General features: G+C 39.9%; 1 protein-coding gene across 3 annotated transcripts in view; it reads right to left on the bottom strand.

The window, feature by feature from the left end:
- Nucleotides 1-17,451, bottom strand: part of LOC137139487 (TOX high mobility group box family member 2-like) — a 72,228-nt gene that overhangs the window by 43,495 nt on the left and 11,282 nt on the right. The window contains exon 2 of one of the 3 annotated variants that reach the window (XM_067526793.1): nucleotides 1,345-1,437. The exons of the other annotated variants lie outside the window; for them this stretch is intronic. Within the exon in view, the coding sequence (XP_067382894.1) occupies nucleotides 1,345-1,437 (93 nt within the window). The remainder of the gene's footprint in view (nucleotides 1-1,344; nucleotides 1,438-17,451) is intronic. 3 annotated transcript variants of the gene reach the window in all.

Raw genomic sequence — 17,451 nt, 5'->3', positions numbered from 1 at the left:
ACCAGTCTACCTGACACACAGTGTCTGGGGTGAGGATATCTGTGTGAGTATTTCTGAACATTTATATGTCTGCGTGTACAGTATGTGTGTCCATACAGTATGTGCACGTGTCTGTGTCAGTGAGGTTTCTCTGGCAGCAGGAGAGGATGCAGAGCACAAGCCACTTTTAACTGACTGAGGTAAACAGTGACGAGAGAAGATAAAGGGTAGAGTGAATGTCAAATCACCCAAGCCCTCTGCCTCTGCTCTCCGCAACATCAGATAACTGCAACAGAAAAAAAGTCTGGTTTCCTCTAGCATATAATTGGTTATCTTATTGCAATCTACTGCTCTCTTGCATGTGCACAGAATGAAGTTTGAAAGAGCAAAGGGAGAAGGGGAAAAAAAGCTTCACTTTGACTGTTCTGACAGTGACTAAAATAAATCATTATGTTCATAGGAAATACATTAGTATGTTTCCATGGGTGTCTTTTTTTGTTGGGAGAGAGGCAAATCATCTTGGCTTTATGACTCTTCAGGTCTCCTTTACAATTCTGCATTGCATAGACTTCCAAATGCAGTCACAGAAAGTGGTAAGAAATTGCATTACTGTTGTTGATAATAGGGTTGTGGTGTGTTCACTGTCAAAGACAAAATAATTGAAGGACTAGCACAGATATGAACTCAGAAACACTTTACAGCTTTACCACTTACTAAACATGGAAGTGTGGCCAATTATTACTAACAATATCTTTAAGCACAAGAGATTATCACTGTAGTTTTAACAAAACTTACGAAAGTCACAGGAAGTAACATTGCAACATCTTAGTCAGACAACATGCTGCTGAAATATGTTATGCTTTCTGCATTATTTGCTTATGCTCTGGTGATTTACCATCCTTGTTTTATAATTTATGTATTATCTTTAAATTTCTAAAGATGTCGAAGGTGCTTTCAGGTTCACATCTAATTGAATTTCTATGGATGCCCACACAGTGGCCCAGCTACATGAGTGCATTAGCACCTTTGCCTGGTTTCCCATATAAACTAACTTAAGAAATTTTTGAAAATCTGCTAAGTATGCCTGTTTTCAAAACCAAATACATGCAATATCTGTGTTGTATAAAATTATGAGTTTGGTACATGTGCTATGGTATGTATCTATAAAATATACACAGTCTGTATATGGATGTTCCTGTGGGGAATTTCATGAATTTAAATAAATTTCTCACTGTGATGAGGTATTCAGTTACAACTTCAGTGTCTCAGGTTGGCCACTACAAAACACTAACAGGCCCGGGTATAGCTTCCTGATTCAACTAGATAGCAAACACAGAAACTGGGGGCTTGACTACTGTATCTCACCACAGAAGTGGGCAGTCTTTTCCTAGCTGGACTGATGCCTGTACGGGGGGCACTGTGGAGCCTAACCCCTCGTTCACCCACACTGTACCGGGCCTGTGGTTAGAGAGATACAGCAGGGAGAAAAAGAGAAGAGAGAGAGAAGACAAAAGTGGGGAAGGAAATGAGACGACGGGGCTTTAGTTTGCGAGGTACAAGCAGGGCATTTGTAAAGGAACATGTCAAGGGCCCCCCTCCCACTGGAACCTCTCTCTCCTTCTCCCTTCATCCAGTTACTCGGCTCTTTCCCCTGATGCCCAGGACACGCGTGCAGGGGGAGGAGTGATGACATGAGACTTACACCGTGACTCTACACAGCACCATGCTAGGGGAAGAATGGAGGTTAATGAGCTGACATCCCCTCCACCCCGAACACGCCTCCTCCCCATGCCCACCTCCCTTCTCTCTTACACACACACACTGACAAGCATACGCACAAACTACAACACAGTGAGGCTGAAAGCTGGCACGGAGCCAAGGATCTGGGGTATCACGGAGCACCAAGTGGATTTGCAATCTACATGTGCAGCTCATAGCAATCCTTGGGTTACGAACAACTGTGAGAGTGATCTGATATTATAAACAGGACCTGCAAACATCTTTTAATACAATCAGAAGTACATATCATGGTAAACTTCAATGAAAGGCGAGTCCAGGGCCATAGGCAGACAAGCAGCCCTATGAGGTTGTAATGCTTGTTATATTGTTTGATAGTTTCAAACAATGTATTTTTGGCCTGAAGGTGATTTCACGTTAGATTTTAGGACATCTCTTATGCTATGTCTGAAAGAAATGTGCTCATTAGCTTTAGAGTTATCCTGTCAGCAATGATTCATTGGAGAGGTGGACAACTTCTAACCTGCTGGATTGTCAAATTAAGGAATAAAAAGGTCGAATAAAAGTCTTTCCAATTCAACCCCTGGGGATCCTGAATGTGTATTCCAAATGTCACTCCATTTAATGTTTCAACCTTAGTTGAGTTGTTGAGCTGTTCAAAAAGCCTAAGGGACCGAAAGATAGACAATTTGACATCTTAGCCCTTAATGACCTGCTGCTAATATGGTTGTGAAAACAGCTTTACCACAAGTGTGACTAATTTACCAAAGCCTACACAGTTATAAACAAGTGTTGTCTTGCTAAGGACAAACAGCTCCTGTATCCACAGACCATGTGCCTAAACACTTCCTGTTAATATAGTGCATACAGTGCTGTGAATAACCAATGAGACTTTCAGACGCTCCCCCAGGTCTTGGTTATCACATATTGATGTGTGGGTGTACAAGATGTCAATTAAACCTCAGTGGGCTTTAAGTTGCATCACCGGAAAACCAACATGCAAAGGTGAAAATTTTAACATGTAACATTTCATCTAAGCTGAAATATTAAGAGACACATAAAAAGACAGAAGTAAAAACCCCAGTGTGGTTTAAAAGAAACCATTAGAAAACCTTTTAGGAGATAAAAACTTAGCTGCATGCAAGTTCGGGACATGAAATCTGCATAAGCGTTTATGAATGCAAATAAATAGATGCAAGTGCACTCTATACTCACACGAGGCAGATTTCTGCCAATCACACATTTCAAGATTGCTGATGTTGTATTGTCCACAATCCCCCTACCATTATTAAAGCCAAGACTGAATTTTCTCTACTCGTGTTTGGTTACAGGACAAGATAAATTAAATAAATAAATAAATAAAATATCCACAGACGATATCCTGCTGTACCTTAATTACCTTAAATAAAACAAGTAGAAAATGTAAAATAGTGTGAGACTAAAATAAAATCCTTCATAAAAATAAACCAACAATGCTAAATGTAGAAATACAATTGATAATGGTGCAACAAAACACTTTTGCGAGCTTGAAAACAATGGAAGATGGATGGTTAGTCATTAGCACCCATTGTGAATGTTGTGTGTGAGTAATTTGTGGGAAGGTTTGTGCATTTTTAATATTCTTAAACTGAAGAGCCCTAAGAACACAAACTCCATAAAATAATAACAGGCATTTCACCTTAGCACTATCTGAGCCTCTCAATTATTTACCACTAATGAATTGCCCCGGGCAATATTCTTCCTAAGTACAATATCAACCATCCCAGGGAGGCTGCATCAGCTTGCTCAAATGCTTAAATACATTTGCGCAATTATACTCACTTTCCCTAATATGAAAGAGGCAGGGATGCTTCCACCTGCTCAGATTCAGCCTTGATATGTCAAGAAAATTGTCTAACAGCTCTTAAATGATTAAATGATAAAACATCTTCCGTGAAAAAGCAATTGCAATGTGTATGACTTTCCTCTGTTTTTCATCTGTGGCGTGAGAGGATACAATAAAAATATGTTTGCTGTTGTTGTGGTGTCAAGACTAACTAACGTAACGGCTTTGCAGGCCAGTTGCCAGGCATCCACCAGAGATTTTTCCTTTAAACACGAAGTGTTTGTGCAACAGTTGTGCAACGCAGTTGCCGTTGCCTATAGAAAATGTCTCTGCTAAATGCAGGGAACTGTTGCATAACCTTCATTATAAACTCCTCACCTAAGTCAATGTAAATCTATTCTACCATCTGTTAGCTGCATCTATAGGGGACAACTTCATACTGAAAAAAGAAGCTGTGCATGTGTGTGTTTGTGCACTTTAGTCAAACTTGTGCTTTAGTAAAACCATGCATCATTGCCCGTTCTGTTCAATGAGTCTGGCTTCACAGAAGCTGTTGACAGCACCTCTCCACAATTTCATCAATGTCTCTACTAAAACAATTTCACCTGAGGTTACACGATAGACTAATTCAAGTCTGTGCTTGCTGAAACATGTTTTCACAAACTCTTTTGTTAAGACAATAATGTATAAACTGTTGATAAGCTATACTCAGCACAACAGCAGTACAAGTGTTATAGTCCTTCAATTCTGTGTCCTTTTTTAAGGGTTTATATGCCAGAGTGCTTGAGCATGTGCAACTGTTTATAAATGTGCATATTTTATCTGCAGTCCTCTCAAAGTAACAAACTGAGAATTCAGCTCTATTCTTAGGATCGACATTGTTATCACCTTTCAATCAGAAATACTCCAAAGCTATAAACCTCCACTGTGTAAAGGAATAGTTAAGGCTCGGGTGGCTTTAGTCAATTCCATGCTATCCGGATGTAGTCATCAGTCTTTGGCTATAACTACACCAGAGAGAAATTAAAGTGCAAAGGATCCAGTTCCTAGACAGCTGGTAGCTGTAAATTCCTATCAGGGAATAAAAAACAGACAGGAGGGAGAGATTTTGAAGGAAAACATATACTATTTTCATTTCAACTGCTTTAGGGATTAAGGCTCGGGGCTCTAGAAAAAACTGAATTAAAATAATCCACCATTTGCATGTTTTATCTCACAAAGGAGGCTCACATACACACACATACACACCAACCCCCACTTGCCCCACCTCCCTCCTATTCCTCTTTCCCCTCCTCCATTCTGGGTGAGCACACACATAAAAAACACTCATACATGACACACATATACACACTGTCATCATTAAACACACACACACATACACACACAGTGAGATCAACCTGCTGCCATCTGCTCTACGCACTTTGTACAATCCTCGCAGAATACATTATTCACTACAATACATCACATCACATTCCCTCAATGTCATAGCCTTGTGGTGGAGAGGAGCGAGAGAGAGAGAATTGAGGAGAATGGAGAGCAAAACAGCCATTGTGCTCTGAAGAGAGAGAGAGAGAGAGAGAGAGAGAGAGAGAGAGAGAGAGAGAGAGAGAGAGAGAGAGAGAGAGAGAGAGAGAGAGAGAGAGAGAGAGAGAGAGAGAGAGGAGTTTTGGCCTGTCACATGGTACAGTGGTAAATAAAAATAAAGACAGTTTGATTTGGCTTTTGGTTGGAACAAGATTGTTAGCAAACCTTTTTGCAGTTACAGCTACAGGCTTGATTAAAAATCCAGTCAAGGAGGTTAGTGTGTGAGAGAGTGAGAGAGCTGAATGGACAACATAACTTTTTGGGAAAGAACAAGGCATTATTATATAAACGACCTTTTCTCTTATAGAGTAGTATTGGTGTTCTCACATGTTAATGAGTAAGGGTGGCAATATTTTATAATCCAATAAAGAGACTCATTAGTTCTTACTGGAAACATTAGAAATTGGTCACAAATATATAACTCAACATTTTGATATGGATCCGTTTACTGTGTATGTGAAAGCCGTCAAAGTCAAGAGCATTATCACCCAATTCAGCAGGCTTGGCCTCGTTTAGCTCATGGATTTGGCTTTACAGTCCACACCTTTACTGTTTTGGTTCACCCTCACTGCTCTCATTAGCATCAGTTTTACCCACACTAGGCACTTTATTTAGGGGGAAAAAAAGCAATGCTGTATCCCACGTTCCCAGCTCTTAACAGCAGACAAAGCTGGCAAACTCGCATGTGGGCTAATTGGAGTGATTAGCAGGTAAAAAATCAGGAGCTGATGGGCAGAAATACTGAGCTAAAAGATGAGAGCCACGTGTTGTGCTGTTGTGAAAGAAAAACAGCACTAAAGGAGCTTAATACTTGAAGTAATGTTTTCAAATTAAGGGCAACCTACAGCACAGAGGAGTCAGCTGCCTTTCTGACTTTGTTGGTTTTAGTCTTTTCATGGGTTTTGCTGACAATACGAAAACATAAAAGAACTCCAGCCTAATCCAGACTGTACTATTAAGTACAGTAAGTATTGTAAGGTAGAACCTGCTCATATATTAGATATGTTACTCTGTTTAATTTAAAAGAGTGACATGCATAAAAATTGAAAGGACTGCAGCTGGATTTGTTTATACGCTTAACTCTGTCCCTGTTATTTCTTGTGTGCAAAGTATGTGTGTGTGTTTTTGTGTCACCATTGTGCGGTGGCAGAGCAGAGGGAGTGAGCAGCTGGCAGGCCCACACTTGACTACATATTGACCTGCTTTGCATTCACCTGTTATTCAGCTGAACCTAATGTTTCCACTTGGCTCTGCTGCAGCTGAGCTGCAATTAACCTCGCTGTGAGTGCAAGGCAAGTCTAGTCCTAAGTAATTTGTCAAAGTAGTTTGTTGAACTTTGGTAAATGTCATTCAACTTGATCCCAAAAAAAACGAATCGTCTCTTACTTGAAATTTCACTTTGAAGAAAAGACAAGAAAGTTTTGCCTAAAGACCGATCAACCCTCCTCACGTGCAGTAGGCCTGTAAATACAGCTGATTCTCACACTGTGCTAACATGCTATATTTTTACACTCTTGAGGTTTTCCACTGAGTGCAGGTGATCTCCTGAATGCAGATAATTAGACTCTGAAAATTTAATTTGCCTGTCTAAACACACCATTTGAATAGGAGAAAGCATTGCTGTGTCAGATGTAACCCTCCACTCCACTCTTCCTCTTCACCTCCTCTTGTTTTTTTTTCCCACTCAGCCCCTCCCCCTCCTCTTTTCCCAGATGCTCTCTTGCCTCTTGTCTGTGTTTGGGCTGGGACTGCAAGGGGTCACAGCCTGCCTTGTTCTCACACGTGAAGCATGAAGCGTGTGTGTTTGTATGTGTGTATGAAAGAAAGAAAGAGACAGTTAACACTTGTCTATGGATGATTATATGAATGAGTGTGAGTGCACGTGTAAGAACATAAAAAAAAAAGTGTGTAAGTGTGTGAATTTATCCCACTGTTTGTGTAGTTGAGGCTGAGTGCCTTTCCCACTGTGTGTGTTTCAAAGTGTCTTAAGCGTGTATCTTTGTCTGTGTGTGTGTGTGTGAGTGTGTGCCTTGCTAGCACAGTGCCAGGTCTCTCTAATGAGTCTGTCAGGCGCTGTTAGCGACGGCGTGCTCCCCTGGCTCAGCACACTCCTACAGACACACTGTGATTAGCCGGGCCAACGGCACGCCACCGGGCCAGATTAAACACTCACCACGCCGCCAGGGAACACACACACACACACTCAGCACAGCACACATTAGCGCAAGCATTACACTCACTCACACAAGCACCACACACAGACGTACTTAGACACACACAACTTCATCATCATTGTGCCTATTAGCCAGCTCTGATACAGTAACACGTACTTGCCCTCCAGAGCTGGTTGACGGTGCTGGAATAGAAAATTAATGTGAAATATAAACATAATACAAGCCACCTAGGGCACCGGCAAAAAATGCTAATATTTCATTAATCTGTCCTCCTTTATTGAATTCCTGTCTGCTGCTAATCTTGAACATTGCTCAGAATTAAGGCCAACCCTTCTGGCTCCGACAGCTTTCAACATCTTCATTAAAGCGACATGATTCACTAATTACAGGTAATTACCCTTTAATGAGCAGTCCAGATGAGTGAACAGATATGCAGAGGAGGGGCAGGCCTGTGGACACGTAGTTTTTCATTCCTTGAGGGCCACGAGTGGACTCTTAGTGTTACTGCTTGACCATATATGCCAGTGATGTCATGGTGGTCGGGTTAGACATGGGTGGGTTGACTGGGAATCAAACAGCCAGTAGGTTTCATTGGCAGAGCAACTCATATGGAAGATAAGCTTCGGAAACACCCTCTCCTGTTGCAGGCTGTGTCCGACGATTTCTTAGGTTTCTGAAATCAGCAATCCAATATGCATACCCACCTCACACTGTGATTGGCATGGATTAAATTTCCCTCCCATGTTCTTTAAAAAAAAAAACCTTCTATCACTTTTTATATCCAACACTTGAATGAGAGACTGTTTGAAAACCATTACTGTTCTAATTTAACTTTACTGTCTGTCTGACCAAGTTTTTCACCTATTACATTGTGGCTGCTCAGATCACTTTTAAACTCACATGATCTCGAATGCGGTCAGACAGCACATCTTACTGTTAGAATTAGTTCTGTAATCAGTCTGTAACTTAACCCAGAAACATCTTAATGTAGGATATAGATACTACATATGGGTTATTGACTATTGAAACGAGGCGAGCACATATAGGTTGTTTTTGTTTGCACAAAACCTGGGTCACCAACTGTAATACTGTACAAAATAAGCAATAACCACAAAAGTATAAGAGGCCTTGCATACCATTTGTTTCCAAATGTCTTAGTGAAAGTTAACATAATGCAGTCCTGTCACGTCACTAATCATCTTCTTTTGTCAGATACATCCCTGTGTGATATCAACTAAAGCAGGAGGTGTTTGTCAGGTTTCAGAATCAACCCAACGAAGTGGCAATTTGACAAAACTATGAATGTCTGTCCTACTGTAAAATACAACTAGGTAGGCTGTTTGTACAAGCCAAGGTAAACAACCAGCATAATTGTATTCATGTGGGCCAACGCGTAGTGACCCTAACACAGTTACCTACTGTAATGGAGCCCCAGGAGGATGCTAGGGTGGATGGATGGGTCAACAAAGCAGAGGACTTTTCAGTGTGAAACAACTGTTTGTTCCATTGTTGTAACACATGAGTCTTTGGACATTTATTATGTGGCAAATCAGTGCTGAACACTAACCAAACCATCATGTTTGTACATTCTAATCCAGGATTTTTTATGTTTTGGGGCAAAAAAAAAAACTGTGTAAAACTGGCTGCCATTTTGATGCTATTGTAATTGACAATCTGCATTTTTGGTGACTGACACCAAAAGGGGTGTAATTTTGACAGATGCCAGCCTCACTATGTGGGGGCACTATTTCACCAAACTTCTGTTGCTCACATGAGAGGTTAGGGACAAACAACCTACTGTAAGGTTAGAGGACAATGTTTAGTCATGTTGAAGAATCTTTGTATTTAAAAAGCAGAGCATTCTGCAGCAGATCAGAGCCTGTGTGATTTGGGTCTGTGTCTGCTACACAAAGCCTAACACACACGACCTTAAGCAGTGTAGTAAGTAAGTTGGTTAACTAACAACAAATCTGAGTTTCTTTTGGATTTGAAAAAGCAATACTGTTGAGAAAGGACATGTAACACAATTACACAGTTGCAAGGGTTTAATCTGGCCAGCTTTTTTTTACTGTGAAGGCGTAGGAGGTGCAGACTATAAAACTCAAAAGAGAAGGGTGTTCATTGTTTCCTCGTGTTTAAGTTGGGGAAAAAAAAAAAAAATCTCTTTACTTTGTTTCTCTCTCGAAACACAAATGAAAATGAGATTGATCTAGCCACTTGTCAACATTAAAGAGTGAAGTTTCTTATCTTGCAGAAAAAAGTCCCTACAAGAAGATACTGTGCACCAATTTCCCCTCTTTCTCATGCTTCTCCTCCCCCTCTTTTTTCTATCTCTCGTGCCAAGTGGCCTATTTTTACCCCTCCATGTGGCATCTCAGGGTTTTCTTTTGTCACCACCATGTTTCCTGTCATCACGGTGTAGGTACAGTTGCTGAAAAGGCCCTGACACTGTCTGCCTAACAGTTAGTCTCTCAGATGTGGTCACAGATTATATCCAAGGCAGTCTTTTGCACCTTCCATTTTATGAATTAATGTATTATTTCCTCTCTATGGTATGTTATACATCCGGTGGATTTAATGTGGTAAAAATAAAAAATTGTATACAATATACCATTGTATACAATGGGTAAAATATAAATATTGGATGAAAGTAAATTTTTAAGATATTTACAGAAAAAAAGGTTGAGCATGTCGTACGTTTATTATGGTTGTCATGCTGACCCTCTCCTCTAAAGCATATTTATCTTGATGCCATATGCATCAACACAACCTTTTGTCTTTTCTTTGGCTGAAATGTACAGAATGGGATATACTGTGCAGTAATGTGTGGCACAATGGACTACTTGTGCTGGCTGAGAATAAATATCGGCACAGGACATACACTTTCCAGCCTCAGACAATCCAACTGTAAGATTTCGACTTGTTTCTTGTTTCTTGTTTTGACCTCCATTACAACATGCTTTATAGACGATTTTTTTAATAGTTTTTTTAATGTCTAACTGTGTCATTTATATATACAATAGTCTTTAACTACCTTTCTTTCTGCAGGGCAAAACTGCATATTTGGCCTATACATTTCAAGCTATCCTAAATGAGTTCCAGATGTAACTGAGTGAGTAAAATTCTTTCATGAAAGACAAATATACGTTTGTACTTAAAATGATAAACAATGAAATGCCAATAAACTGTATGAAGTTAACTGTCCTCTTTGTACTGCATGGCTCCTCTAGCATGACGCACAGTGCCTCTTTTGTTCTGCCACTCACTGCTTATGTTACTGTAGAGCACTAATGCACACAGATCAATAGCATACTTTCCATTTCAACACATTGAGCTGATGTTGGAATTGATCCTGTCCTGTCAACACAAAGTTTTAAGTCTGTATGCCTTTTTTCTGCTGCAAAATAAAAAGTCTTTAAATAAAAAGCTGTTTTCACAGCATGCTCACAATCTAAAAGCCCTTTGTAGTCTGATGCTGACATATCTATATTACACAGTGCATTGCTGATGATGATGTAAGGCGAGGTGGGTGGGAAACTGTACAGCAGAGGCACAGCCACAACACATCAAGATCAAAACCGAACATCTGGCCCATTCACATGAATCCAATTTAAAAAGTTGCTGCCACTTCCAAATGCTTCTCTTGCACATTGTAGACATTTTACGATTGGAAGAAAAACCTTATACTGGATCAAATAAAACTACTCCAAAACAGCTGAAAGTCATAACGCTCATAAAACATGTTAATACACCAATAAACGGTCTGTCTGAAATGTAAAGAAATAGTAAAAAATAAAAACAAAACAAAAACAAACAATGCCTGTCACCCTGTCGGTCTAGAACAAACAAACCCAGCAAAATCAATTTCCTCCCCCACAGCATGTCCACCGCATCCCAGCAGCTTTTATGACATTGGCTAAAAGGTCCAAAAACACCAAGCACATTTCAAGTAAGCAAAACTATCAATCTGCACTTCTAACAAGCTCACACTACAAGGTGCACGCAGTCTGAAAATAGCCTGAAACCTTTACTGCCATGACTGCACAAAACAGGAACTGGCTGGTGTCACTGAAACAGGTCATTATGTGTGATGTACTATATCGCTGCACACGAAGAGATGACTAATTTAAGGAACACATTTTATATTGCTAAACTTATAGTTCAGTGTAACGTTGCACAATTTTGCTCAAATTCAAAAAGCATTGTTGATTTTTTTCATGCAAGCCAGAAACACCTTCTTTTAGGTTGAATTGAAAAATATCAAAGCATGTTGTGTATTTTCACACCTTGCTGCAGACTGCAGGCTGCAGGTCATTGTCATCGGACAATTAGATCTGTGTGTTAAGATCTCTGCTCCTTCCTCTAAATGACTATACGAGTATGTAAAACAAAACCTAGGTGAATCAGAATGTATTTTTTCCCTTTCAGCTAGAATCATATACTGTTCTTTTAAAACCATACAATGTAGGAGGAAACTAAATTCTGAGAAGCTCTCAGCCCACACAATACAGTAGGTGCTTCTGAGACCAAGATAAAATGTTTTCAGTGATAACAATAAAACAGCTCTTCTTGGTTCGATGAACCAAACCATCAGCTTCTGAACGCCAGAGATGGAGAGAGAAACAGAAATAGGGAGAGCACTAATCTCATTACCTTCTCTTCCTGGCATGAGAGAATATTCATTTCTCTGTGGCAACCGGCAAGAGGGTGATGACAAAGAAAAAAAATCAATTGCACACACCACCATTTCATTTTCCATGTAATTAAATCAGTTAAATGTTATAAAAACATGTAAACTCCGTCAATGACTTTGAGCCATTTGCATTTTTAATCAGGCCAGATTAATTCTAATAAGCGAGTTGGGCTAAGGCGATGACAGAGCAGGCCCATTGTGTGTCTGTCACACTCATTTAATTCTGTCATTATGTCCCATATCCTATTATGATAATTGGCTTTTTATTCTCAATCAACAAGCAGCCACAGCTATTAGGTAATAATCTCTGACTAGTGCACTTTTAACCTTAAACATGTTAGAAGTTTGCTACTACCAGCTGATAAAAGAAGAGAAAATGCAAAAACAGGTGCAATGTCCTGGCTTAAATGAAAAATGACTGTCAAGAAGCTGCATGTTGACACTTGGCATAGGGAGTAAAGCAAACACATTAGATGGAGGAAATGGGCATCACCATCTTCGCCCTGCAAGGTAACTAAGCAGAGAAGACGAATGTGTCTGATGTGTTCAGCCATTTCCTCTGCTCCCTCTCTGGGGAGTCACTCGAAAACGAGATCTCTGAAGAAACTGGCCCTGCTGCTTAATTGAAAGACACTGGTGCAAACAAATAGGGGAGTTCTGACAGATTACAGCCAGACAAAGCGTGCAGAGAGCCAAATGTCTCAGACATAAAGAAAATTATTTGTACATGAAAATAGCAGACATAATCCTCACCATGCACAGGGCCAGAAAAAAAAGCATTTTTCATAAGGGTACATTAATTGCAGATGGTTTAAGTTTAGTTGAACTGACATTTCTTTGAAGCAGAGCAGCTCTGAAGGTAATACTGACTGAGTTAAATCTCAATTCATGGATGCCATTTACTGCATATAACTCACAAAGCTGCTGCACTGCTTGGTGGTACAACTTTTTTACAGGAGTAGGGGCATTTAGCTAAGTTAACCAACCGATCTGGAAAGTTTATTATGGGCAGACAGCACTAAGCACCCTGACATTTTACAAACCATATTATGTTCCTTTTTTCCTTGAATGTCATTTTTTTTTTTCTGCCATTTCTTAGTGGCTCTCTTCCACCTAACAAGGTTTAAATTAAACAAAGCATCATTTCTGCCTCTGAGGAATGTTTTTATGATTAAAACTCCATTTTGCACATCTGTTCCTGAACTGTTTATCCATTGTCACAATGTAATTAACTTTATCTTCGTGTAAGGTCCAACCTTGACAAAGAAGGTAAAAACATTTTCTACATCTTGCAAGAGCATCAGAACGCTCCTAGATTTCTGCTGCACCAGCATTACCATATGAAGAGGAGTCACATGCAGACCATGATGGTAATGCAAAGATGTAGGAAAGACAATGCCATTCCCATCACTAGTCACCATGCAGGACCTCTTGGTGTAAAATGTGTGGTCATGGACATTTTAAACCCAGTGAAAATAAGCGGTTATGTGTCGTTTCTTTGAAACAGTCAAACAGGAAATGTTCTTTTCTGCTTTTACAGCACCACAGTGACAGTTGCAACCACAACCTAATTGTAATGTCAATGTTTTTCTCACACGAAAATATGAAGGTGCTCAGAGAATCTAAACAAAAAAATCTTTGTATCCCCAATGTTCACTCGATTTAACACATTAAAAGACAGAACAGTTATTGCTTGCCTTTTGTTAATTATATGTAAGGAAGATTAAATAACATTTTGGTCTGAAAAAAAGCCCTCACACAGCATAATCTGACATATCATTTTGACAGAAGCAAGTATAATAATGGAAAAATATGTCATCCCTTCAACAACTCAACATGCACTGTAAACAATACCAGGAAAGCAGTAGGGGCTGGGAAGCCTTTGTTTCAACAGCAACCTCGGTAATGCAATTGATGGCTGGACCTTTAATGTTTGCAGTTTCTTAGCGGTGGCTCTCAGCAGAATGCTTGTGCACTCATCTCAATCACATTTTTAACTCTAAAATTAGCTTTGGAGCGCAGAAAGCTGTCAGTGCTGATTTAGTTGGACAGGTAGAGCCTGAATGTATTAATTTTCTCACACGGGAGAAAAGTGCTTTTCGAGGTTTCAGTGCCCCCCACTCTGCCTGTATCCCTCCACATTAGTGTCCCTTTGAGAAGCTGTTTTTTTTTTTTCCACCAGAAGAGATTTTAGAGAGATTTTTCAACAGTTGCAAAAGACAGTGGCAGAAAAGCTATGTAAGTATACCCTCTCAAACTAGTAATGTGTGCTGCTTTACCAAAAAGAGAAAGCCACAGTTTCTCAACTCTCACTCGGTAATGTTATGAGTAAGTCAGATGTCTACCCTCAGTGCACGGCCATTTCACACTCCCACAAGCAATTTCACTTTACTGCTCTAAAGACAAATCTTAATAAACCTTTTCATTTCACAGTCAGACCTTATGAAAGTGCCATATGGCCTCACAATTTACATTTTACTCACTATTTATCTGTAAAGAGGACTTAATAAGTTCAGTCTTGAGTCCACACAAGGAACGCGTTACTATGGCGATGCAGAGTGCTCCACGGTGCTCAGTGGCACTGAGGCCTGCTTCATTGTGGCGAGAAACAACAGCTGTCTTTACCTTTGGCAGGCAAACAGGCTCATTAAGAGCCGCCATGTTTGTTTTTGTGCCCGATACCTAGCCCTAAGCAAACAGTGCCATATCTCTGCTCCGCAGCCCTCGCAGTCTCAACATTTCCTTTCCTATTGTGGAGAAAGGCCCTGGCAGGTTGAGCATGTCGTACGTTTTTTTTCTTTTTGCTTTTTTTTCCTGCAAGCTATAGTTGAGCTGCCAATGGCTCTCAAAGAATGCATGCTTAATTGAGAAATTTAGTTGAGGTTCGAGCTGATGAAATGCAACTAGCACAGTGCTGAGATGCTATGAATGTTTGTATGTGTAATATACATAATGTATGTCATTATGCTGCCTAATATCACATTTTGTGGTATGTCACTAGAAAGCCTTCTTTGTTTGTTGTGCCATAGACATGATAAAGGCATCATTATTTGGTCTGTGCACAGCTAACAGTAAAATCTGCAGTGAAAGGTTTCATTCGCATATTTTCTCCTCTCTCACCACTGGCTGTAGCTTGAGTGACAAGGTAGGTTGAATTCATAGCGCTTTGACAAAAATTCCATTTAAGAGGGAAAATGGCATTGAATGTCATTCCATTACTGCAGACGGCAAACATGGGAACACTTTAACCCAGAAGGCATTCACATTAACTTATACAGAACAGCACAAAGACTATGTTTTTGGCTTTTCTGTAAATCCTAAATATGTGCAGTACTGGAGTATTTTCAGCCGGAGCATTTGAAGAGTAGTATTTCCAAAATGTACTCACTTATTTGATTTCATCTTTATTCACCATTTGTCAAGCCCAAAGTCACAATGCATTGTGAAATGAGTTCTTAATGTGGAGTAATGAGGCTGTCATGGCAAAGCAGTCTCTTGCTTGTTTGAGTTTGACTCATGTTGTAGATTCAATTAAGTCAGCTGAAGTCAAACTGGCCCCAGGCCAGATCGGTAATGGGTGACCTCATTCAAACAATGCTCTGACATATTGAAACAATAAGAGGAAGGGCCTTGAGTCAGTTGGAAAAGCAAACTCCACTCAAAAGCGATAAGGTAGAAATATTACTGTAAAGTCACCAAAGTGTTTGAAAGATTGATATTGTTATGCGCCATCGGGGATTCTCATGTAGCTGTTTATCTTCTTGGTGCCAAACTTGTTGTTGGAACTGTATGTGTTGTCAATCACACGATTTCACACACAAACTTAGATTAATACAACAAACGCATGGTTGGTTACAACACACTGTAAAAGCAAGTCTTCCACATCTCTATTGTCATTACCAAACTGCATAAGCTATGGGAACTTTGACTCCCACTCACCATGTGTTTTATAATCCAAAACAATATTTGCTCAAACTTTAAAGAAAAAACTACTATACAGCTTTAAAACACAGCTGGCCCATTTCTTCTTTTGGAGGTTTACTCGTCCTCAGAAGTCTAAACTGATTTATTTGGATGTTGAAATGCCTGGAATCTAAATCATGACACAAACACTCCCAAGGCTATGTAAACAACCTTTCCAGTTCCAGTCTACAACCACGCTTGCTGAGCATTAGCTTTAGTGCCAAGGGCAAAAGCACTTCTCACTTTTGGAAGAGTCTCCACTGTCACACAGTTATTAAGAGAGGGTGCTACTCAGTTTTTGTAAGAGGGAGAAAGTATCAGTGCAAGGCTTATCCTGCATCTACTGACGATGTGCAATCAATTATGTTACTTATTGTAAGGTACATTTGCCATTTGTTATGTGTACATTTATAGTTTGGAATTACAGAGACATCTTGAGTGCTTTGTAGAATAAACAGAAAGGCGGTAACAACAGCAAAACGGAACATCTTGCTTTGCTCACTCTTGTTTCTCTACTCACCAACAGCACTTGCAGTAAACAGATAAAAGAGCACATGCACACATACAAACACACACTCACAGTAACTGCATCTCATTACGTGGCATTCCCCCTGGCCCTTATTCCATTAGAAATTAAAACTCGGGACAATTAGTGGCAGATTGGTCTCAGCTCAGTGCCTTATATTTGTGCTCTCAAGGCTCAGAGATGACTTAATTACAGGCTCATCTGAAAACTGCACAATGGCACCATGCTGGAGCACACAGTGAATACCTGGAGCAGGGGTCAGCCACAATAAATCCAGCTGATGAAGAAGTAATTGCTGGAAACAGCCCTGTATGCTTGAAAAAACAAACAGCCAAGCTAAACTCTAAACCTGGCTAGTTTAAAGAAATAACCCTAAAGAATGTAAACAGATCAGCCACAGAATTAAGTACACCAACTTTAGATACAGCTCTGCCATGAATTCTACTTTTAAAAGGTTATAATATTTTACTGGAGTTCATTTTACAAAGAGGTGGTTCTAAGTTTGGGCCACTCCATTTAATTTAAATTGGATTAAGGGGCCAAAACACCCTTAGAAAACCCACTAGAACCACCACTTAATGAAATGCACTAATGTTTGACTCCACCACCCACTATGACCTCAATAATAAACACACAGTAGAATTATCACCTTTCCATTTCAACTTAAAAACTGTGAATTTTATAACCTTGTAAAAGTAAAAATCATAGCAAAGCTGTATTGCACTGCATTAGATTGTACAGGTGTACCTGACTGGGGTAAAAATGATAAACTACAAAATGTTGATGCTGGTCCAGAGGATACCAGACAGGATGCAGGGGGCTGAAGGTCAAATGTTGGTGAGTTCATATTTCTCTGCACAGAGCGCTCACTTCCTTGTTTAGAAGGCTGTTTAGAACTAGATTCTTAAGGTTTAGTTTGTCACTTCCTTTGGATGGAGGCATTTCCCCCCTTATAAGTATTTCATTTGTG

The sequence above is a fragment of the Channa argus genome, chromosome 13, assembly GCF_033026475.1.
Source record: "Channa argus isolate prfri chromosome 13, Channa argus male v1.0, whole genome shotgun sequence".
NCBI classification, from domain to species: Eukaryota; Metazoa; Chordata; class Actinopteri; order Anabantiformes; family Channidae; genus Channa; species Channa argus.
Note: the sequence above shows the minus strand (reverse complement) of the source record. Positions and strands in the feature narration are given on the sequence as shown.